At 43.3% G+C, this 24528-nt stretch overlaps 1 protein-coding gene across 3 annotated transcripts in view; it reads right to left on the bottom strand.

Moving 5' to 3' along the window:
• Window positions 1–24528, bottom strand: part of GPR137B (G protein-coupled receptor 137B) — a 69463-nt gene that overhangs the window by 16758 nt on the left and 28177 nt on the right. For 2 of the 3 annotated variants that reach the window (XM_019032025.4, XM_004028636.5), the window contains exons 3-5: window positions 16196–16418; window positions 14819–14968; window positions 10915–11043 (exon numbers count right to left, since the gene is read on the bottom strand). In XM_019032025.4, coding sequence (XP_018887570.3) covers window positions 10915–11043; window positions 14819–14968; window positions 16196–16418 — 502 coding nt within the window. Of the gene's footprint in view, window positions 1–7602; window positions 7747–10914; window positions 11044–14818; window positions 14969–16195; window positions 16419–24528 lie in introns of those variants that run through there. The other variant, XM_055372552.2, reaches the window with a different exon arrangement.

Below are 24528 nucleotides of genomic sequence, written 5' to 3'. Positions count from 1 at the left end.
ATATACAAAAAATAACTCAAAATGTATTAAAGACCAAATGTAAGAACAAAAACTACAAAACTCTTAGAAAAAAATATAGGGGCAAGTTTTCAGGGGCAAATACAGATGCTTCTCAAATTATGATGAGGTTACATTCTGATAAACTCATTGTAAGTTGAAAACAAATAAAAAATACACACCATAGAGTATCAGTTGTTGACCCCTATGATCACATGGCTGACTGAGAGCTGTGCCTCACTGCCCTATACATCCCGGCCGCCATCCCATCTAGGAAGTGAGGAGCGTCTCTGCCCGGCCGCCCATCGTCTGAGATGTGGGGAGCGCCTCTGCCCGGCCGCAACCCCGTCTGGGAGGTGAAGAGCGTCTCTGCCCGGCCGCCCCGTCTGAGAAATGAGGAGCGCCTCGGCCCGGCCGCGACCCCATCTGGGAGGTGAGGAGCATCTCCGCCCGGCAGCCACCCCATCTGGGAGAGAGGTGGGGGTCAGCCCCCGCCAGGCCAGCCGCCCCGCCCGGGAGGGAGGTGGGGGGGGTCAGCCCCCCACCCGGCCAGCCGCCCCATCTGGGAGGTGAGGGGCGCCTCTGCCCGGCCGCCCCTACTGGGAAGTGAGGAGCCCCTCTGCCCGGCCAGCCACCCCGACCGGGAGGGAGGTGGGGGGTCAGCCCCCCACCAGGCCAGCTGCCCCGTCCGGGAGGTGAGGGGCGCCTCTGCCCGGCCGCCCCTACTGGGAAGTGAGGAGCCCCTCTGCCCGGCCAGCTGCCCCGTCCGGGAGGGAGGTGGGGGGGTCAGCCCCCTGCCCGGCCAGCCGCCCCGTCCGGGAGGGAGGTGGGGGGTCAGCCCCTCCCCCGGCCAGCAGCCCCGACCGGGAGGGAGGTGGGGGGCTCAGCCCCCTGCCCAGCCAGCCGCCCCGTCCGGGAGGTGAGGGGCGCCTCTGCCCGGCCGCCCCCACTGGGAAGTGAGGATCCCCTCTGCCCGGCCACCACCCCGTCTAGGAGGTGTACCCAACAGCTCATTGAGAACGGGCCATGATGACAATGGCGGTTTTGTGGAATAGAAAAGGGGGCAAGGTGGGGAAAAGATTGAGAAATCGGAAGGTTGCTGTGTCTGTGTAGAAAGAAGTAGATATGGGAGACTTTTCATTTTGTTCTGTACTAAGAAAAATCCTTCTGCCTTGGGATCCTGTTGATTTATGACCTTACCCCCAACCCTGTGCTCTCTGAAACATGTGCCGTGTCCACTCAGGGTTAAACGGATTAAGGGCGGTGCAAGATGTGCTTTGTTAAACAGATGCTTGAAGGCAGCATGCTCGTTAAGAGTCATCACCACTCCCTAATCTCAAGTACCCAGGGACACAAACACTCCGCCTAGGAAAACCAGAGACCTTTGTTCACTTGTTTGTCTGCTGACCTTCCCTCCACTACTGTCCTATGACCCTGCCAAATCCCCCTCTGCGAGAAACACCCAAGGATGATCAATTAAAAAAATAAAATTAAATTAAAATTAAAATTAAAATTAAAAAAAAAACAAAACAGTGATGTCATACAGGGATAAAAACATATCACCTATTAGATGGCCGAATAGGAACAGCTCCAGTCTGCAGCTCCCAGCGAGATCAACACTTAGAAGGCGGGCGATTTCTGCATTTCCAACTGAGGTACCTGGTTCTTCTCACTGGGACTGCTTGGACGGTGGGTGCAGCTCACGGAGGGTGAGCCGAAGCAGGGTGGGGTGTCGCCTCGACCGAGAAGTGGAAGGAGTCAGGGAATTTTCTCCCCTACCCAAGGGAAGCCATGAGGGACTGAACCTGAGGAACTGTGCACTTCGGCCCAGATACTGCACTTTTCCGACAGTCTTCACAACCCGCAGACCAGGAGATTCCCTCTGGTGCCTACCTCTCCAGGGCCCTAGGTTTCAAGCACAAAACTGGGCAGCCATTTGGGCAGACACTGAACTAGCTGCAGGAGGTTTTTTTTTGTTTTGTTTTTTTTCCCCCATACCCCAGTGACACCTGGAACGCCAGTGAGACAGAACCATTCACTCCCCTGGAAAGGGGGCTGAAGCCAGGGAGCCAAGTAGTCTAGCTCGGTAGGTCCCACCCCAATGGAGCCCAGCAAACTAAGATCCACTGGTTTGAAATCCTCGCTGCCAGCACAGCAGCAGTCTGAGGTCGACCTGGGACACTCAAGCTTGGTGTGGGGAGGGACATCCGCCATTGCTGAGGCTTGAGTAGGTGGTTTTACCCTCACAGTGTAAACAAAGCCGCTGGGAAGTTCGAACTGGGCAGAGCCCATGGCAGCTCAGCAAGGCCACTGTGGCCAGACTGCCAGATTTCTCCTCTCTGGGCAGGGCATCTCTGAAAAAAAGGCAGCAGCCCCAGTCAGGGACTTATAGATAAAACCCCCATCTCCCTGGGACAGAGCACTTGGGGGAAGGGGCAGCTGTGGGCACAGCTTCAGCAGACTTAAATGTGCCTGCCTGATGGCTCTGAAGAGAGAAGGAGATCTCTCAGCACAGCGTTCAGGCTCTGCTAAAGGTCAGACTGCCTCCTTCAGTGGGTCGATGACCCCCATGTATCCTGACTGGGAGATACCTCCCAGTAGGGGCTGACAGACACCTCATACAGGAGAGCTCTGGCTGGCATCTGGCAGGTGCCCCTCTGGGACAAAGCTTCCAGAGGAAAGAACAGGCAGCAATCTTTGCCGTTCTGCAGCCTCCGCTGGTGATACCCAGGCAAACAGGGTCTGGAGTGGACCTCCAGCAAACTCCAGCAGACCTGCAGCAGAGGGGCCTGACTGTCAGAAGGAAAACTAACAAACAGAAAGGAAGAGCATGTCCATTCAGAGACCCCATCCGAAGGTCACCAACATCAAAGACCAAAGGTAAATTAATCCACAAAGATGGGGAGAAACCAGCACAAAAATGCTGAAAATTCCAAAAACCAGAATGCCACTTCTCCTCCAAAGGATCACAACTCCTCACCAGCAAGGGACCAAAACTGGACAGAGAATGAGTTTGATGAACTGACAGAAGTAGGCTTCAGAAGGTGGGTAATAATAAACTCCTCCGAGCTAAAGAAGCATGTTCTAACCCAATGCAAGGAAGCTAAGAACCTTGAAAAAAGGTTAGATGAATTGCTAACTAGAATAACCACTTTAGAGAAGAATATAAATGACCTGATGGAGCTGAAAAACACAGCACAAGAACTTCGTGAAGCATACACAAGTATCAAGAGCCAAATCGATCAAGTGGAAGAAAGAATATGAGATTGAAGATCAACTTAATGATACAAAGCAAGAAGACAAGATTAGAGAAAAAAGAATAAAAAGGAATGAACAAAGCCTCCAAGAAATATGGAACTATGTGAAAAGACCAAATCTACGTTTGATTGGTGTACCCGAAAGTGATGGGGAGAATGGAACCAAGTTGGAAAACACTCTTCAGGATATTATCCAGGAGAACTTCTCCAACCTAGCAAGACAGGCCAACATTCAAATTCAGGAAATACAGAGAACACCACAAAGATACTCCTCAAGAAGAGCAAGACATAATCGTCAGACACATAATCGTCAGATTCACCTAGGTTGAAATGAAGGAAAAAATGTTAAGGGCAGCCAGACAGAAAGGTCGGGTTACCCACAAAGGGAAGCCCATCAGACTAAGAGCAGCTGTCTCTGCAGAAACCCTACAAGCCAAAAGAGAGTGGGGGCCAATATTCAACATTCTTAAAGAAAATAATTTTCAACCCAGAATTTCATATCCAGCCAAACTAAGCTTCATAAGTAAAGGAGAAATAAAATCCATTATAGACAAGCAAATGCTGAGAGACTTTGTCACCACCAGGCCTGCCTTACAAGACCTCTGAAGGAAGCACTAAATATGGAAAGGAACACAACCAGTACCAGCCACTGCAAAAACATACCAAATTGTAAAGCCCGTCAACACTATAAAGAAGCTGCATCAACTAATGGGCAAAATAATCAGCTAACATCATAATGTCAGGATCAAATTCACACATAACAATATTAACCTTAAATGTAAATGGGCTAAATGCCCCCATTAAAAGACACAGACTGGCAAATTGGATAAAGAGTCAAGACCCATCACTATGCTGTATTCAGGAGACCCATCTCACGTGAAAAGACACACATAGGCTCAAAATAAAGGGACGGAGGAATATTTACCAAGCAAATGGAAAGCAAAAAAAAAAAGAAGAAGCAGGAGTTGCAATCCTAATCTCTGATAAAACAGACTTTAAACCAACAAAGATCAAAAGAGACAAAAAAAAAAGGCCATTACATAATAGTAAAGGGATCAATGCAACAAGAACAGCTAACTATCCTAAATATATATGCACCCAATACAGGAGCACCCAGATTCATAAAGCAAGTTCTTACAGACCTACAAAGACACTTAGACCCCCACACAACAATAATGGGAGACTTTAACAACCCACTGTCAATATTAGACAGATAAATGAGACATAAAATTAACATGGATATTCAGGGACTTGAACTCAGCTCTAGACCAAGCGGACCTAGCAGACATCTACAGAACTCTCCACCCCAAATTAACAGAGTATACATTCTTCTCAGCACGTCATCTCATTTATTCTAAAATTGACCACATAATTGGAAGTAAAACACTCCTCAGCAAATGCAAAAGAACAGAAATCATAACAGTCTCTCAGACCACAGTGCAATCAAATTAGAACTCAGGATTAAGAAACTCACTCAAAACTGCACAACCAATGGAAACTGAATAACCTGCTCCTGAATGACTACTGGGTAAGTAAGAAAATTAAGGCAGAAATAAAGATCTTCTTTGAAACCAATGAGAAAAAGACATAATGTACCAGAATCTCTGGGACACATTTAAAGCAGTGTGTAGAGGGAAATTTACAGCACAAAATGCCCACAAAAGAAAGCAGGAAAGATCTAAAATTGACACCCTAACATCACAATTAAAAGAACTTGGGAAGCAAGAGCAAGCAAATTCAAAAGCTAGCAGAAGAAATAACTAAGATCAGAGCAGAGCTGAAGGAGATGGAGACACGAAAAACCCTTCAAAAAAAATCGATGAATCCAGGAGCTGGTTTTTTTGAAAAGATCAACAAAATGGATAAACTGCTAGCCAGACTAATAAAGAAGAAAAGAGAGAAGAATCAAATAGACGCAGTAAAAAATGATAAAGGGGATATCACCACCAATCCCACAGAAATACAAACTACCATCAAAGAATACTATAAACACATCTATGCAAATAAACTAGAAGATCTAGAGGAAATGGATAAATTCCTGGACACATACACCCTCCCAAGTCTAAACCAGGAGAAGGAGAATCCCTGAATAGACCAATAACAAGTTCTGAAATTGAGGCAGTAATTAATAACCTACCAACCAAAAAAAGTCCAGGACCAGAAAGATTCACAGCCAAACTCTACCAGAGGTACAAAGAGGAGCTGGTACCATTCCTTCTGAAACTATTCTAAACAATAGAAAAAGAGGGAATCCTCCCTGACTCATTTTATGAGGCCAGCATCATCCTAATACCAAAACCTGGCAGAGACACAACAACAAAAAGAAAATTTCAGACCAATATCTCTGATGAACATCAATGTGAAAATCCTCAATAAAATACTGGCAAACCGAATCCAGCAGCACATTAAAAAGCTTATCCACGACGATCAAGTCAGCTTCATATCTGGGATAGAAGGCCGGTTCGACATACACAAATCAATAAACGTAATCCATCACATAAACAGAACCAATGACAAAAACTACATGATGATCTCAATAGATGCAGAAAAGACCTTCGACAAAATTCAACACCCGTTCATGGTAAAAACTCTCCATAAACTAGGTATCGATGGAATGTATCTCAAAATAATAGCTATTTATGACAAACCCACAGCCAATACCATACTGAATGGGCAAAAACAGGAAGCATTCCCTTTGAAAACCCGCACAAGGCAAGGATGCCCTCTCTCACCACTCCTATTCAACATAGTATTGGAAGTTCTGGCCAGGGCAATCAGCCAAGAGAAAGAAATAAAGCATATTCAAATAGGAAAAGAGGAAGTCAATTGTCTCTTTTTGCAGATGACATGATTATATATTTAGAAAACCCCATTGTCTCAGCCCAAAATCTCCTTAAGCTGATAAACAACTTCAGCAAAGTCTCAGGATACAAAATCAATGTGCAAAAATCACAAGCATTCCTACACACCAATAACAGAGAGCCAAATCATGAGTGAACTCCCATTCACAACTGCTACTAAAAGAAGAAAATACCTAGGAATACAACTTACGAGGGATATGAAGGACCTCTCCAAGGAGAACTACAAACCACTGCTCAAGGAAATAAGAGAGGACACAAACAAATGGAAAAACATTCCATGCTCATGGATAGGAAGAATCAATATTGTGAAAATGGCCATACTGCCCAAAGTAATTTACAGATTCAATGCTATCCCCATCAAGCTACCACTGACTTTCTTCACAGAATTGGAAAAAACTACTTTAAACTTCATATGGAACCAAAGAAGAGCCCACATAGCCGAGACAATCCTAAGCAAAAAGAACAAAGCTGGAGGCATTATGCTACCTGATTTCAAACTATGCTACAAGGCTACAGTAACCAAAACAGCATGGTACTGGTACCAAAACAGATATATAGACCAATGGAACAGAACAGAGGCCTCAGAAATAATACCACACATGTACAACCATCTGATCTTTGACAAACCTGACACAAACAAGCAATGGGGAAAGATTTCCTATTTAATAAATGGTGTTGGGAAAACTGGGTAGCCATATGCAGAAAACTGAAACTGGACCCCTTCCTTACACCTTATACAAAAGTTAACTCAAGATGGATTAAAGACTTAAACGTAAGACCTAAAACCATAAAAATCCTAGAAGAAAACCTAGGCAATACCATTCAGGACATAGGCATGGGCAAAGACTTCATTCTAAAACACCAAAAGCAATGGCAACAAAAGCCAAAATTGACAAATGGGATCTAATTAAATTAAAGAGCTTCTGCACAGCAAAAGAAACTATCATCAGAGTAAACAGGCAACCTACAGAATGGGAGAAAATTTTTGCAATCTATCCATCTGACAAAGGGCTAATATCCAGAATCTACAAAGAACTTAAATTTACAGGAAAAAAACAACCCCATCAAAAAGTGGGCAAAGGATATGAACAGACACTTCTCAAAAGAAGTGCAGCCAATAAACATGAAAAATATGCTCATCACTGGTCATTAGAGAAATGCAAATCAAAACTACAATGAGATACCATCTCACAGCAGTTAGAATGGCGATCATTAAAAAGTCAGGAAACAACAGATGCTGGAGAGGACATGGAGAAACAGGAACGCTTTTACACTGTTGGTGGTAGTGTAAATTAGTTCAACCATTGTGGAAGACAGTGTGGCAATTCCTCAAGGATCTAGAACTAGAAATACCATTTGACCCAGCAATGCCACTACTGGGTATATACGCAAAGGATTATAAATCATTCTACTATAAAGACACATGCACATGTACATGCACACGTATGTTTATTGCGGCACTATTCACAAGAGCAAAGACTTGGAACCAACCCAAATGTCCATCAATGATAGACTGGATAAAGAAAATGTGGCACATACATACCATGGAATACTATGCAGCCATAAAAAGGGATGAGTTCGTGTCCTTTGCAGGGACATGGATGAAGCTGGAAACCATCATTCTCAGCAAGCTGACACAAGAACAGAAAACCAAACACCGCATGTTCTCACTCATAAGTGGGAATTGAACAATGAGAACACATGGACACAGGGAGGGGAACATCACACACTGGAGCCTGTGGGGGGGTGGGGAGGTAGGGGAGGGAGAGCATTAGGAGAAATACCTAATGTAGGTGATGGGTTGATGGGTGCAGCAAACCACCACAGCTCATGTATACCTATGTAACAAAACTACACATTCTGCACATGTACCCCAGAACTTAATAATATATATTATATAATATATATAATATATATTATTTATATTATTATATATATTATTTATATTATATATAATATATATTATATATTATTTATATTATATAATATATAATATGTTATTTATATTATATAATATATAATGTTATTTGTATTATATATAATATATATTATATGTTATTTATATTATATATAATAATATATGTTATTTATATTATATATAATTATATATGTTATTTATATTATATATAATAATATATATGTTATGTATATTATATATAATATATATTATATGTTATGTATATTATATATAATATATATTATATGTTATGTATATTATATATAATATATATTATATGTTATGTATATTATATATAATATATATTATATGTTATGTATATTATATATAATATATATTATATGTTATTTATATTATATATAATAATATATATTATATGTTATTTATATTATATATAATATATGTTATTTATATTATATATAATAATATATATTATATGTTATTTATATTATATATAATAAATAATATATAATATATATAATATATATTATTTATATTATATATAATATATATTATATATATTATAAATAATATATAGTATAATAATAAAAAAACAGTGATGTCCATCAATGGATGAATGGGTAAGCAAAATGTGGTCTATCCATACAATGAAATATTTATTTGGCAATAAAAAAGAATTAAGTACAAATATATGTTACAACATAGACGAATCTTGAAAAAACATTCTGCTAAGTGAAAGAAGCCAGTCAAAAAACCCACATGCCATATGATTCCATTCATATGAAAGTCGAGACTAGGGAAATCTATAGACACAGGAGATTATAGTGGCTTATGCCCGGGGGTAGGGCAGGGACAGAAAGGAAATGGGGAATGACAGATGATAGTATGGGGTTTCCTTTTGAGATGATGAAAGTGTTCTAAAATTGGCTGTGGTGATGGTTGCACATATGTGAATATCCCCCAAACCACTGAATTATACACATGAAATGGTTGAATTATGTAAGTGAGTTACATCTCAATAAAGCTGTTTTTAAAAGACAAAAAACAGCCAGGAGTTTGAGACCAGCCTGGGCAACACGGCTCATGCAAGTAATCCCAGCTACATGCGAGACTAAGGCAAGAGAATCGCTTAAGCCCAGGAGGTCAAGGCTGAGGTGAGCTGTGATCGTGCCACTGCACTCCAGCCTGGGTGACAGAGCAAGACCCTGTCTCAAAAAAGAAAAGGATAAGGACAGAGATTCTCAAACTTTACAGTTCATTCAGATCACTTGGAGTGCTTATTAAAAATGTACATTCCCAGAAGCTACCCCAGAGATTCTGGTCTGGGTCTCCAACATGACCTAAGAATCTTTACACCAAGCGCCCTGAGGGATTCGGATACAGATGGTAAAGAGCCGCACTTTGAGTATCTCGTTACCTAGACTCTGAAGTTTGGCTCTAATCATGCCAAGTTTAGAGACCTGTTTGTACCAAATGAATTATGGATACAAATGTTAGATGACATTTTTAAGAAATGCCCCACCTGCAGCGTATTCCTTTAAAGTTGAAGGGTTTGAGTTATAGATTTCCCCCCAAGAGTATTAGACTTTTTTCCCATGTAATTACAGAAGTTATAGATAGGACTATTAGGTCATCTATATTAAGAATATAATTTCTTCTCAAAACCTTATGATGCCAGAGAAAGCTACAGTGTAGCACAGGGATTAAAACCATGTACTCAGACGGGTGCGGTGGCCCACGCCTGTAATCCCAGCACTTTGGGAGGCTGAGGCAGTTGGATCACCTGAGGTCAGGAGTTCGAGACCAGCCTGGCCAACATAGCAAAACCCTGTCTCTACTAAAAATACAAAAATTACCCAGGCATGGTGGCGGGCATCTGTATTCCCAGCTACTTGGGAGGCTGAGGCAGGAGAATCGCTTAAACCCAGGAGGCGGAGGTTGCAGTGAGCTGAGATCGCGCCACTACACTCCAGCTTGGGTGACAGAGCAAGACTTCATCTCAAAAGAAAAAAAAAAACAAAAAGCAAACAAACAAAAAAAAACACCATTGACTCTGGAACCAGAATGCTTGGTTTGAAGCCCGGCAGCTTCCAAAAACAAGATAAAAAAACAGGTCAGTCATCTGGGTATGAAATAAGAACTGTGAATTATTGGAGGACATTACTTATCTATGCCTTCTTCACCACCCGCTCTTTGCTCACATTGCCCCAAATCCACTCACTGTACTTTTCTATGGGTTTCATAGATCAGTAAGTCAAAAAGCTACCACTAGTTTGTGTGGCTGGAATAATTTACGGAACAAGGCTCCCAGGTGGTTTCTCACGCTACTTGGTTTTGCATTTTCTGTCCTGTCCCATAAAGACATTCATATAAAGTTGGTTGAACAGCAATGTGACCAAACTAGGGGAGCAGGTTTAGCATTCCTTACAATAATGTTTCTTATTGCCCTATCCTCCCATTCCCTAGTCGCCATCCGGCATACTATTTCCTATGAGTGTTCTCTATTTCCTATTTCTGTTTCTCTGTTCTCTATTTTCCTTTGCTATGAGAGAAGCTTCTATACTTGGTTCACAGCAAGTCCAAGTCTCAAATACTAATGAGGCAATGTTGCATTAAAAGAAATAGTTAATCACTTTCCCCAGGCCTTAAGATGCAACTTATAATAGTTTCATTTCTTTTGTAAAATAAAACTAAGCTGAAAAACCATTTTCCCTCAAAAGATAAGGGAAATGAATGTCTCAATAAAATAGTCAAGGAAACTTTTCATACCACCACAAAAGGAAGAGGCTGTCTTCTGAAAAGTGAAGAAAAAGTTCTAATTGAAGGTTCCATGATCAGAATTAGGAGACATTTTCTTACAAATATAAAATGGTTTACTTACAAGGTCCTTTGTAGGATTTCTAACTCGGAAGAAATAAACGACTAAGGTGGTAGGTAAGAGTTCCCAAACAAATAACACCACTCCAAATAATACGTATCCAGCATCTCCCAGCTGATTCTTCAAATCTGCCTGTTAGAAACAGACAGGGAGAGTCATCAGACCAAGGGAAGAGGAAATAAATTTGATTGACTCTTTCTAATGTGAACAGAGAATAATTCTAATAGTATAGTACAATTCATTCCCCTATATTTTAGAATGTACTACCGAATATACTACATTAATACTTCTATTTAAAGTATTAAAATATAGTATAGTACGTTCTCCTAAAATATGCACATTGAAATCAGATAATAGTAATGGTCTAGACCTCAGATAGGGATTATTTAAACCATATGGGATAAATGATTATCTTCTTCTTCAAAATATTCAAAGACAGAAACTTCTAACCTCTGATGTTTTAATATTTCATGCCCCCAAAACTCTTAAGTCCAAATTAACACTCTCACTTAAATCTAAGCTGATTTTCTTCAACAATTGAATAGTGAGAAGGTTATGTTGCCTCCTCCTAAATTCTTGAGAGCAGCATACAACTATTATTCCTTAGTCTCATCCCTAGGATAAAGAGGTCAACTTTCAAATGTTTCTTCACATAAACCATATCCTGTTGTTTACCCTTAAAGCGTACTGTAGGCTAGCTTGTCTAGAAAAACAATCCACAGAGCCTAAGGTGTTTGGTATGAGGCCCAGTGAGATGGCCAGAGAGCTTGGTGGAGCAGTGTTCTCTCTTCAGAACAGACAGAAGGTTCGTGAGGAAAGCACATGGTTGGGTTTGGGCAATCGTAAAGGCCCAAACACCTAAACTTAACCCTTTTGCCTTCTCTATAACATCATACTTAAAGCATGGTGACCAAAACTACGCATGCTTCTTTCAGAAAGATCACTCTCTTACTTCCTCTATATCACATCTCCAACATGTGTTCTTTTTTGATTCCGCACAAGTAAGTTATACAACTGTGGTCATTTGTTTTGCTTGCTCCTAGATTATTGTGGTGGCAACACACATCTAGATAACCATAAATATCCCATAAAAATAGAAGAATTTTAAAGATTGTCATATTTTAAATCCACTGCAATTATAAATTTTATATATATATTTTTTGTTTGTTTGTTTGAGACAGGGTCTTGCTCTGTCACCCAGGATGGAGTGCAGTGGTGCGATCACAGCTCACTGCAGCCTTCAGCTCCTGGGCTCAAGTGATCCCTCCAAGCAGCTAGGACTACAGGTGTGCACCAACATGCCTGGGTAATTTTTTAATTTTAATTTTTTATTTTTTGTAGAGATGAGGTCTTGCTATGTTGCCAGGGCTGGTCTCAAACTTCTGGCCTCAAGTGATCCTCCCAAAATGCTGGGATTACAGGCCACTGCACCCACCCATAAATTTTTTTTGTTGTTTTTAAGTGAAAGCAAGATTAGGAAAGTAAAGAAAGAATGGCTACTCCTCCATATATAGAATTTATAGGCAGAGCACCCATGCATTCTTAATTGAAAGAAAAACTGAAGTAACTTTGTTAAAACCAAATCTTTGTTATTTAATGGATACAGAGTTTCAGTTTAGGAAGATGAAAAAATTCTAGAGATGGATGGTGATGATGGCTGCACAACACTGAATGTACTTAATACCAGTGAACTGTACACTTGAAAATGGTTAAAATAGGGCCAGCCAACGGTGGCTCACGCCTATAATCCCAGCACTTTGGGAAGCCGAGGTGGGTGGATCATGAGGTCAGGAGTTCAAGACCAGCCTGGCCAATATGATGAAACCTGTCTCTACTAAAAATACAAAAAAATTAGCCGGCATGGTGGCGCTTGCCTGTATTCCCAGCTACTCAGGAGGCTGAGGCAGAAGAATCGCTTGAACCCGGGAGGCGGAGGTTGCAGTGAGCCGAGATTGTGCCGCTGCACTCCAGCCTGGTGACAGAGAGAGACTCCGTCTCAAAAAAAAAAAAAAAAAAAGGTTAAAATAGCAAATATTACGTATATTTTACTACAGTACAAAATCAAATCCTTTGTGTATTATGATTGTCTCTAATTAATCATTGTTTAAAGTTTAGATTTTCATATACTTGATTTCCTCAAAATAGTGCACACCCTTAGCAGTGCCTTGCCCAGCTTTCTGCCATCCTGTGTTTGTGGTGTTGGTTTGGGTTCAGAGATGTGGTTTTAATCCTTTCCAATTATAACACAATTTTACCTTGTCCTCATAGGTTTAGCTTATCATGATCATTTTATTCTTTCTTCCACTGTCTAAATCCAGCTCAGGGTTTGAGCAATATTGAGATGTTAGAAGATTTATAGATGGTTAGGTATTCAATACTTTTCCAAGAAAAGCTAAGGAACCTTTGCCAATCAATCTAATAAATGTATAATAGAGAAGTTACATTTCTTTATTGTTAATGGCTAATCTGTGTGTCTCTTTTCCTTAGTGGACCATAAAGCTCCCAAAGAGCAGGGAATGAGTCTGTTCGGTTTTGTATCCCTGGAACTTTGCACGGTCCCCAAAATAAGGAAAAAAAAAAATGCTGTTTGTCAAATGAGTGAATGGTGGTTCATTCTCATTGTTGCTTTGAGTTTTTGTGAGCATGGATGGCAGACGACATTTCACTACCTTTGTTCATTTGCTTTATGACTCGTAACTTATACGTTTATAGAATGTATTTTTAAAAAGAGTATCATATTGCGACAACTAGTGCCATGAGCTTTTATAAAACTTTAATATCCTCAGTCACTTTTGTCTAGATTTTCTCAAATGCTGTGTATGTGCTCCATTGAAAAAAATTCACTCCGAGGATGATGACAAAAAAAACAAAAACATTCTCATAACTTCATAGTCCTATGTATTTTCTAAAATCGGAATACAATTTGCTTAATATCTGCAAATGTCACCCTTTAATAATATCATCTTACATTTATATGGAAGCACGTTAAAAAAATTAAGTACTGGCTGGCGCGGTGGCTTACGCCTGTAATCCTAGCACTTTGGGAGGCCGAGGCAGGTGGATCACCTGAGGTAGGAGTTCGAGACCAGCCTGGCCAACATGGTGAAACCCCATCTCTACTAAAAATACAAAAAATTAGCCAGGTATGGTAGTGGGTGCCTGTTATCCCAGCTACTCTGGAGGCTGACGCAGGAGAATTGCTTGAACCTGGGAGGCAGGTCGCGCCATTGCACCAGCCTGGGCAACAAGAGCGAAACTCCGTCTCAAAAAAAAAAAAAAAAAAAAAAAATTAAGTACTGCTTAATAAAAGCCCTAAGAGGGAGAATGGAGTGAAAAGTATGTGTGTACACATGTATGTGGATACATACACACATATATGTAATCTCCTGGTTTTCTCAAAAGACATGTGAAAGGGAACAAGGCAGGTGCTGTGATCCCATCTGACAGATGAGTTCAGATGCCACACAGGGAAGTGACCTCTCAAGGTCACTCAGTCATTCACCAGCAAAAACAAGGACCATGGATTTCTCTCCCATGTGAACCACTGAAATGCAAACACAGTCGGCCCTCCATATCAGCGGGTTCCACATCTGCAGACTCAACCATCCACGGATCAAAAATATTTGAAAATAAAAAATACTAATAACAATTAAAAATAGAAATTTTCAAACAATGTAGTATAATAACTGTTTACATAGCATTTGTGTTGTATTTGGTACTGTAAGTCATCTAGAGATTACTTTAAAGTATACAGAAGGATGCGTGTAGGTTATACGCAGATACTACACCATTTTATATCAGGGACTTGAGCATCCAGATTTTGGTATTTTCTGGGGTCCTGGAACCAATGCCTCGAGGATACCAAGAGTCCCTGGTCAGGTGACACCTCCTCAGCGCCCCCACTGACCTGGTCTGATACATTGTACCAGTCATAATCAAAGGAATGGACGCTCTTGTTCTGAGAAAATGACAGGATGAACAGGTTGTAGCAGGCCCGAGAGGTGTAAAGCAGTATCACGGTGACACCGATGGCAGTCACTTGACACACGGAGGAGCCCTGGAAAAGAGGGAGCAGAAGGTATGGGACACTCCAGGTCCAAGACACCAGCCCCTTCCCCAGCCCCCACCTACTATCAGTCTGGTAAAGCCCTTTGGGATCTCAGAGCACTGTGATCTTGTTGGGTCTTCCATCAGAGTCCTTTTCACACTCCTTCTTCCTACAATTTCAAGTGTCTTCATATGGACCCTGGGACTTGGTTTGGAGATGCCTTTAACGGGGTTAAAATATGCACCATTTTCCCGTGGCCTAGAGTGTACGAGCAAGAAAGTCAGATGGCTTATTTGCTAAATCTCTGATGGCCACTGCTCAGCTCCAAGAGGATCTTCTTGGCTTCTACACGCAGCAGGTGAGCCCGGGGCCAGGGCCTCTGGCTCAAGGAGGCAAGTAAACAATCTCAGAGGGACAATGGCTGGGGCAGAGCTCAGGATGGCTCTGTCCGGAATCTTTGAGGCCGGGAATACAGGAGCCCTAATGTGACTTTGGACTTGGAATTACCTGGAAATCAGTGATTTGTGCCCCACGTTATGAAGCTATCAATTTCCAAAGACAGTTAAAAGACCCCTGGCTCAAAATGGATAGTTAACATGACCAAAAAACTAAAACTGACTTTTGAGTACTGTATTAGACAGTCATTAACTAAACCTAAGATATTATTTTCTTTTGCCAGTAGTGCTTTGTTAGCTTGTGTGCCATAGGGGTGAGCTCAGTGGTATTCTGACAACCTATGATTCAACCCTTCCTATTAAAAACCACAGTTCTGTTGTTAAAAGCCTTGAGTAGTGCAGGCGCGGTGGCTCACACCTGTAATCCCAGTACTTTGGGAGGCCGAGGCGGGTGGATCACAAGGTCAGGAGATCAAGACCATCCTGGCTAACACAGTGAAACCCCATCTCTACTAAAAATACAAAAAATTAGCCAGGCGTAGTGGCGGGCGCCTATAGTCCCAGCTACTAAGGAGGCTGAGGCAGGAGAATGGCGTGAACCTGGGAGGCGGAGCTTGCAGTGAGCTGAGATCACCCCACTGCACTCAAGCCTGGGAGACAGAGTGAGACTCCATCTCAAAAAAAAAAAAAAACCTCAAGTAGCCCCTGTGTGGGAGACAATAAAGTGGAGAAAGTCAAGGCAAAATCAAGTCTAAAATTCATCAAAATGTACTTTTGCAAACCAGGAAACTCTTTTTAGAACACGTTTCATGGGAGGGATCTTGACCACATTTCCACCTACCTTGGACTCCAAGTAAATGTTGGCTAAGGACATCTTAGAGATTTTGTAGAGACAGATGGAGAGAGAGACGGCACACAGCACGAAGAGCGTGTCATTAATGGCCACTCGCACAGAGACGATAACCTTCCTCTCCCAATTTCCCGTCTTTACCAGCACAGCACAGGTTAAATTCACCAACAGGAAAACAAGGCTGATGAAGAGGGAGGCCAGGTAGAGGGGCAACCTGGAAGGCATGAGAGCAACTTGTCAGCTGCACATCCCAGGTCAGTCTAGAAGGAAACTGAGATGTGTTTTGGTGAACTGCTAGAAGCAGACACACCAAAGGTGACATTTAAGAGCTTGGAATTTGGCAATAGACATTCCCAGATTCAAATTACAAACTGACCCCAAATTATGCCTCTGGATGGTCCTTTACCTCTCTGAACCCCACTTTCCCCATCTGTGGGATGTTGTGAGGACTGAGAGCTCATGCTCGTTGGCTGGCGTGGACACTCGCTGAGCGCTCCCTACTCACAGCAAAGAGTGGAGAGCACAGCTCGGGATGGCGTTTTACAGGCATTCTGACAACTCCACATTGTTAGAATTAACTTAGACAAAATGCAACCTCTTTGAGCCTTGGTTCCATCACTTGAAAATAAGACTACATAATACCTACCTTATATATAGGTCTTTTGTGAGGATTAGGTGAGATAATGAATTTGTATAATGCATTTTACCCCCAAAAGTCATTATTGACGTGGAGTCCAGAGAGCACTCACTAATGTGATTAAAAATCTGCCACAGGCCGGGTGTAGTGGCTCACCCCTGTAATCCCAGTCCTTTGGGAGGCCAAGGCAGGTGGATTGCTTGAGGTCAGGAGTTCAAGACCAGCCTGGCCAACATGGTGAAACCCCGTCTCTACTAAAGATACAAAAATTAGCTGGGTGTGGTGGCACGCACTTGTAATCCCAGCTACTTGGGAGGCTGAGGCAGGAGAATCACTTGAACCGGGAGGTGGAGGTTGCAGTGAGCCGAGATCGCGCCACTGCACTCCAGCCTGGGGCACAGAGCAAGACTCAAGTCTCAAAAAAAACAAAAACAAAAACAAAAAACTGCCACAGCAACTACCCAAGGATCAACAGATGCAAAACTCTACTTCACTGGCCATTTTTAACCTGTAGTTTCTCAGAGCTACACACTTCCTAAGTGACCTGTGTAAAATCTATGGAAAGACTAGGACACGGAAACTGGGATTCTAGTCCCAGCTCTAGACATGCCACTGATGATGAGTTGGTGGGTAGGGAGAGGGAGGGGGTAGAGAGAGAGAGGCAGACAGAGAAAAAGAGACAGAGAGGGGCAGGGGATATGGCCCAAAGAGACCTTGGTTCCAGCCCACCCAGGTCCATGCCCAGCTGCAGTTTTATTTCCTGCCCTCAGATTCCAGTGTGACATAACAACCCCCCACTTACTCAGGCTAATCTGAATGGCATTTTATGTCTTGTAATTAATAATTTACCCACTGGCAAAATCTCTCACATAACTTTCAGAACCCAGTTCTACCAAAGAACTTTGTCTACCCGGCTCCTGCTCATCCTCTAGATCTTAGCTCAAACAGCACTGCAGCAAACACACCCCTGACCCTCCCTGTACCTCCTCACACGCACACACACCATGAGTACACAGGCAGTCAGGTTTCTCTGACATCTGCTCTCCTGGTCCCTCGTATTTTAACTTCACAGACTTATCACAGTTTATAACAAAACAGACGGGCGACCATCTGATCAATGCCTGCGTCTCCCTAGACAGAAAGTCCCGTGGAAAATGAGACTCTCCATTTCCACTCTCTCCATCCACACTGTAGGTGGCAGGGTCTCCATGAAGAAGGTTTAAGAGGGAGGGAGGGAAGAAGGAAGGAGTCAGTCCAAAAAGCATGAAGTCAGCTATCAATGGCTGCCCTTTTATTTCCTATGAATGCTCTAAGCGCAGTAGCTGCTAGATCTTCCCCTGGCTAGTGGGAAAACGACCCATCATAGGGGAATTAAACAATTTTCTGGGGAGGCGGAAAGGACTGCAGGCTTCTCCCTGCACAGCCCTGTGCTGGGGGCTGGCTGCTCATCAGGCTCATGCTGAGAGAGTGGGATGAAGACGAGGCGGCCCGGGCCCCTAAGCAGCTCAGGGGGCAGGAAGGTGCCACGGTAAGGAACGTGTGTGCCCTGGAGGAGGGACAAAGTACTTGCATTGGAGAGATGAGGGAGTCGGACATGCAGGAGGGGACCCGCCACCCCAGCATGGCTGCAGTGGGATGGGAACAGTGCCCCCCGCCCCCCAAGAGCTGTGTGATGATGGAGAGCACTGTGAAGTCTTAGGGATTCGACCTCATGTGTCATGATACACTCAGAGCTTTTCAAACAGAAACGTTAATGATTTGCCATGGACAGATTCTTTTCCAGGCCCTGATCGCTGAGCAAGGCCCCTCACTCTCTCATGTCACAGGCCCTGCTGTTCCCTGCGCACCTCCAACCTCTTCCCCACCAGACTGTGGGCATGAGAGGGGCAGCCCCACCCTCCCACATCCCCAGCCTCAAAATGCCATGCCGGGCTCCCACTAAGTGCCTATCCTTCAATTCTATGACACACTCTTTGCCTCATGTTTTCATGTTTCCACGGTCAGGATCATCTTGCACTATGGAACACTGTGCATTCAACGTGGGAGTGTTTCTTCTCTTCCTGAAACCTGTTGTAAAGCCCTTGGTGTAGGTCAGAATCAGGAAACTGAAATTTGCATGCGACCTTCAGCCAGTCACCTAACCAAGCAAGCCCCGCTGCTTCCTCCTCTCTAGAGCTGGAGGTGTTCCGTGTCAGTCTCTTGGGGCCATGGAGTGGGCCAGGGAAATAATGCCTGTGGAGCTTTGAGGGCAGCGCCTGGCTTACAGGGAGGTATTATGGTTTTCATGTGCTCTGCCCCATGTTCTCACAGTGATGGGGGAATCAGGGGAGGGGGGTATGGGCCAAAGGAGCTGTGGAGAGAGACAAAGGCAGGGCCACTTGGGAGTTACCAAAAAATCTGTATTCCAGATTCTCAAAAGCCCTGCTTTTATTGTTTTATCCTCTGTGCTTTTGTGAAGAGCACTAGATGGAAACATCCAGAACCCTCCAGAACCCACGTGTACACACATTCCATGCAGCAGCCTCTGGGGAATGCACTGTCTGGCCACTTACATTTTCCAGATGATTCCTCGTGGGTGCTGTTTGAAATACAGTTGACCCTTGAGCAATACAGGTTTGAACTGTGCAGGGCCACTTATGTACGGATTTTCCTCCACTGCCACCCTTGACACAGCAAGACCTTCCTCTCCCCTCTCCTCCTCCACTTACTCAGCATGAACACAATGAGGATGAAGACCTTGATGATCACCCACTTCCACTTAATAAGTAGAAAATTTGTTTTCTCTTATTATTTTCTGTATTTTTTAAGAGACAGCATCTCTCTGTGTCACCCAGGTTGGAATGCAGTGGCCCAATCATGGCTCACTGCAGCCTCGAACTCCTGACCTCAAGTGATCCTCCCGTCTCGGCCTCCCAAAGTGCTGGGATTACAGCTGAGAGCCACTGCACCTGGCCTACACTCTTCCTCAGAAAATATGCTTGTTTCTGTAGCTTCAATCATAACTTTTGTATGACCGAGTTCAAACATCTTTTGTCTCATGCCTCTGATCTGAGTTCCAGACTCATTTCCCTAACAGCCTGCCATTCGGAGGCCCTGCCCCCTCAAGCCAGCATGTCCCAAACTCAATTCCCAATGTCCTTTTTTTCTGAGTTGGGGTCTTGCTCTGTCACCCAGGCTGGAGTACAGTGATGCAATCCTAGCTCACTGCAGCCTTGAACTCCTGGGCTCAAGCGATTCTCCCACTTCAGCCTCCTGAGTAGCTAGAACTACAAGTGCATGCCACCGCACCCAGCCCCAGTGTCCCTCTTCTAGCACGCCTCTAAGTGTTCCTATTTCTGTTAAAGGTGCCATAGCTTGTCATAGACTCTAACTGTAATGTTCTTCTTTGATTGCATCCACCCCCTATATAATCCATTGTCAAGGTCAGTAGATTCTTCATTCCCACTCTATCCATGCCTCCTGTGCCAGCCTCACGCAGTCTCATGCCTCTGACCAGAACTCATGTAGTTTCCTAATTCATCTTTGCCCTAAAGCCCCACCCCGCATCTTCCAGAACCCAGCACTCAAGAGGCAGCTCAATCTATGGACAGGCTACATGCTAATCAAGCTGGTCAACTCCATGTTTTAAACATGTCCAGATGTCTCCACCTCCTGTCTTTCTGCGAGCTGACTTTCTGCGAGCTGACTTTTCTGCCTGGAACCTTCCTCCTTCTTGATTTTTATCCATCAAATCCTATTCTCAGAGCCTTTAGGAGGCTTTGTTTAGTCTACTAAACAAAAGCCTGTTATTATCTTAGGAAAGGAGGCTGTGTTGGGAGATTTAAAACAATATGGAAAAATATGTGTGACCTAACATCAAGTTAAAAAGTCAGGATGCAAAATTGGAAATGCAATATAGACATCAACTTTGTCTTGGGAAATCTGTATAAAAACCTATAATGGAATACATCATTGTATTTCCTTAGGGCTGGAGGGGGGTTTATGTTGGGAGGAGGGAAAGTTCAGTGGACTTGCTTGCTTTCTTTCCACATGTCTATATTCACAAAATGTCTTTTTCTATTGTATAATTTTTTTCCTAATATCCTTGTTATCACTTTTATAATGCAAAACCATCTTGCAAAACAAGTTTTTTTCCCTCTATGCCTGCAGCTGTGGTAGAAAGGGAGCGATCTGGAGGTGTGGCGAGAGAGTTTTCAAAGGGGGCCAGAATAAACTGTATCAAAAAAGTATGTTTCCACAGAAACAGAGTTTTGTACACTGCCCCCAATACTACTTCTTTTTAACCTAAACCATAGGGCCAGGGTCAATAGCTCATCCTGACATGATGACAGAAATGACCCAAAGAAATAAAACAATCAGTGTGACCCAGCATCTGGGAAGACCACATTGCTTGTGGGACCAGAAGGATCAGTGCTGCTCGTCAGCAAATGCAGGGATGAGGCGAGTCTTCAAGGCAGCCAACACAACAGTGCCTGACACCTCCTACTGTGAGGGGACAGAAGCAAGGGGTAAAGCATTGTTTAAATTTATCTCCCGATACCATCGATTCCTTCCTTCCTTTCTTCCTCCTTCCCTCCCTCCTTCCTTCCTCTCTCTCTCTCTCTTTCCCTACCTGTCTTTCTCTTTCCCTTCCTTCGTTTCTTCCTTTCTCTCTCTCTTTCCCTCCCTCCCTTCCTTTCATCCTTTTCTTTCTTCTCTTTTTTTTGAGACAGGGTCTTGCTCTGTCACCCAGGCTGGAGAGCAGGAGTGCAATCACAGCTCACTGCAGCTTCAACCTCCTAGGCTCAAGCGAGTCTCTCACCTCGGCATTCCAAGTAGCTGGGAATACAGGTGCGCACCACCATGCCCAGCTGATTTTTTTATTTTGTAGAGATGGGATCTTGCTCTGTTGTCACGGCTGGTCTTGAACTCCTGGGCTCAAGTGATGCTCCCACCTCAGCCTCCCAAAGCGCTGGGATTACAAACATGAGCTGCTGCTTTTTCACTTAAAGAAAGGGAAAAGCATGCCAGGCATGGTGGCGTGTACCTGTAATCCCAGCACTCTGGGAGGCTGAGGTGGGAGAGTCGCCTGAGTCCAGGAATTCAAGACCAGCCTGGGCAACATAGCAAGAACCTGTCTCTAAAAAAAAAAATTTTTTTTTTAATTAGCTGGATGTGGTGACATGCACCTGTATTCCCAGCTACTCAGGAAGCAGAGGCAGGAGGATCGCTTGAGCCCAGGAGATTAAAGCTATAGTGAGCTATGATTGCATCACCGCCACTGCACTCCAGCCTGGGTGAGACCTTGTCTCTTAAAAAAAAAAAAAAAAAAAAAAAAAGGAAAACCTGGCTCACTATATTTTTTACTTATTTAAAAAAATCACAAAGCTAGAGGGCAAACAGTTGGAAATGATTACTCCCATGCCAAATGTTCACATTTCTTAAACCAAATAAATTAAAATACATAGACTGAGAAAGAGAAAGCCTGAATCAAATTGCCTTCCACTCCAGCAAAACTCTGAGCTAGCAGATGTGGGAGGGTAGAGGTGATTTTAAGTGAAAAATAAAGTGGTTCTTGGCTGAGTTGAATATAAATTATCTTCAAAACCAGTGAATTACTACAGGAATAGATCGGAGTGGAAAGTTTCAACTAGTTCTAGACTAATGGCTCATGTTTTATTTCAAGTGAGTTATGATTAAATGAGGGAAGCCAATCTATTTAGAAGCCAACATACCAAAGCATCTCAAGGGAGAGATTGTGGCCTGAAATGTCTCTAGTGGCATCTGGTTTAAGAGAACTGAGGAATTCTATAGATGAGACTAAAGATGTGCCTACACAGGAATAAGTCCTAGTATTTCTTTATATTTGGCAACTAAATCACTAGGACTGGGTTAACAGGCATGTCCCATTGAAACCTCACCCTCCTGTTTCAAGGAACTCTCCAACTTCACTGGCCTAAACATCTCACTTTTTTTTTTTTTTGAGATGGAGTTTTTGTTCTTGTTGCCCAGGCTGGAGTGCAATGGCGCAATCTCGGCTCACTGCAACCTCAACCTCCTGGGTTCAAGTGATTCTCCTGCCTCAGCCTCCCAAGTAGCTGGGATTACAGGCATGCGCCATCATGCCTGGCTAATTTTTGTATTTTTAGTAGGATGGGATTTCACCATGTTGGCCAGGATGGTCTCAAACTCCTGATCTCAGGTGATCTGCCTGCCTCGGCCTCCCAAAGTGCTGGGATTACAGGCATGAGCCACCGCGCCCAGTCCCAAACATCTCACTTTTAACATCTGGATCCAAATTTATCTCTCCCCATCTTCTCCCTTCATTTCTGCGAATCCCTTCCCAATAAAATGCAGCCATACATGTCAGCGCAGCCTGTCTTCGAGGTATACTTTGGCTCAAGGATCAAGCAAGGACTGCCCCACGCACATATCTTCTCACCCGAAGACCCCAGTCCCCGTGCTCAGAGGTTGAAAGCTTTTTAAACAATTTCCTTTCTGACCAGTGCTTTTATATTCCACCTCTAGAAGACATCTAATTACCCCAGCCTCAACTGCTTCCAAGATAAAATCAGTTCCACGGTCCGATCAGACAGAACGTTCTCCTCCTATGCCCATCTTCACTCATGCTTTGACCTACATTTCTGGCTGGGGGGATGCAGGGCAAAGACTATAGATGCAGAGGAGAGGCTACTATCTTGTTACTGGAGAAGAGAGGGAACTGTCTACTTGTACTTTACACAGGTTGAACATCCCTAACCCAAAAATTCAAAATCCGAAATGCTCCAAAATCTGAAACTTTTTGAGCATCAATCAACATGATGCCACAACTGGAGAATTCCACACCTGACTTCATGTGATGGATTGCAGTCAAAACACAGTTACAACTGTTTTATGCTGAGTTATTAAAAATGTTGTATAAAGTTGCCTTCAGGATATGTGTATAAGGTGTATCTGAAACATAAATACATTTCGTGTTAGATTTGTGTCCCATCCAATCCCCCCATCTCTCATTATGTATACAAAAATATTTTTTTCCTTTTTTTTTTTTTTTTTTTTTTTTGAGACAGAGTCGCTGTGTTGCCCAGGCTGGAGTGCAGTGGCATGATCTCCACACACTGCAATCTCCACCCCTTAGGCTTAAGCGATTCTCCCATCTCAGCCTCCTGAGTAGCTGGGATTACAGGCACCTGCCACCACACCCAGCTAATTTCTGTATTTTTAGTAGAAACGGGGTTTCACCATGTTGGCCAGACTGGTCTCAAACTCCTGACCTCAAATGACCCACCTGCTTCGGCCTCCCAAAGTTCTGGGATTACAGGAGTGAGCCACCGTGCCCGGCCTGTATATGCAAATATTTCAAAATCCAAAAAAATCTGAAATCTGAAATATTTTTGGTCCCAAGCATTTCGGATTAGGGACACTCAACCTGTACTTTAAATTGCTCTCCTTGGGACCAACATCATTTCATAGTGGACGCTGAAGTTCCACCTGAGCCTGGTAGAGACGTGAACTGAGCCACGTACAAAGCAGTGAAGGGAGACTGCAAGATCAGGTGAAAAACAAAACAAAGCCCGGGACGGTGAGTCTTGGGACTTGTATCTTGGCCCAGGCACCTTCACAGAACTTTCTGAACTTGAGAGAAACTTTCTGAACTGGTTTCCTTGGATATAAACTCAGGATTAAACTATTACACCTTCAGAATTTT

Source organism: Gorilla gorilla, chromosome 1 (assembly GCF_029281585.2).
Source record: "Gorilla gorilla gorilla isolate KB3781 chromosome 1, NHGRI_mGorGor1-v2.1_pri, whole genome shotgun sequence".
Lineage (NCBI taxonomy): Eukaryota > Metazoa > Chordata > Mammalia > Primates > Hominidae > Gorilla > Gorilla gorilla.
The sequence above is the reverse complement of the archived record's forward strand: the minus strand, read 5'-3'. Positions and strand labels throughout refer to the sequence as shown.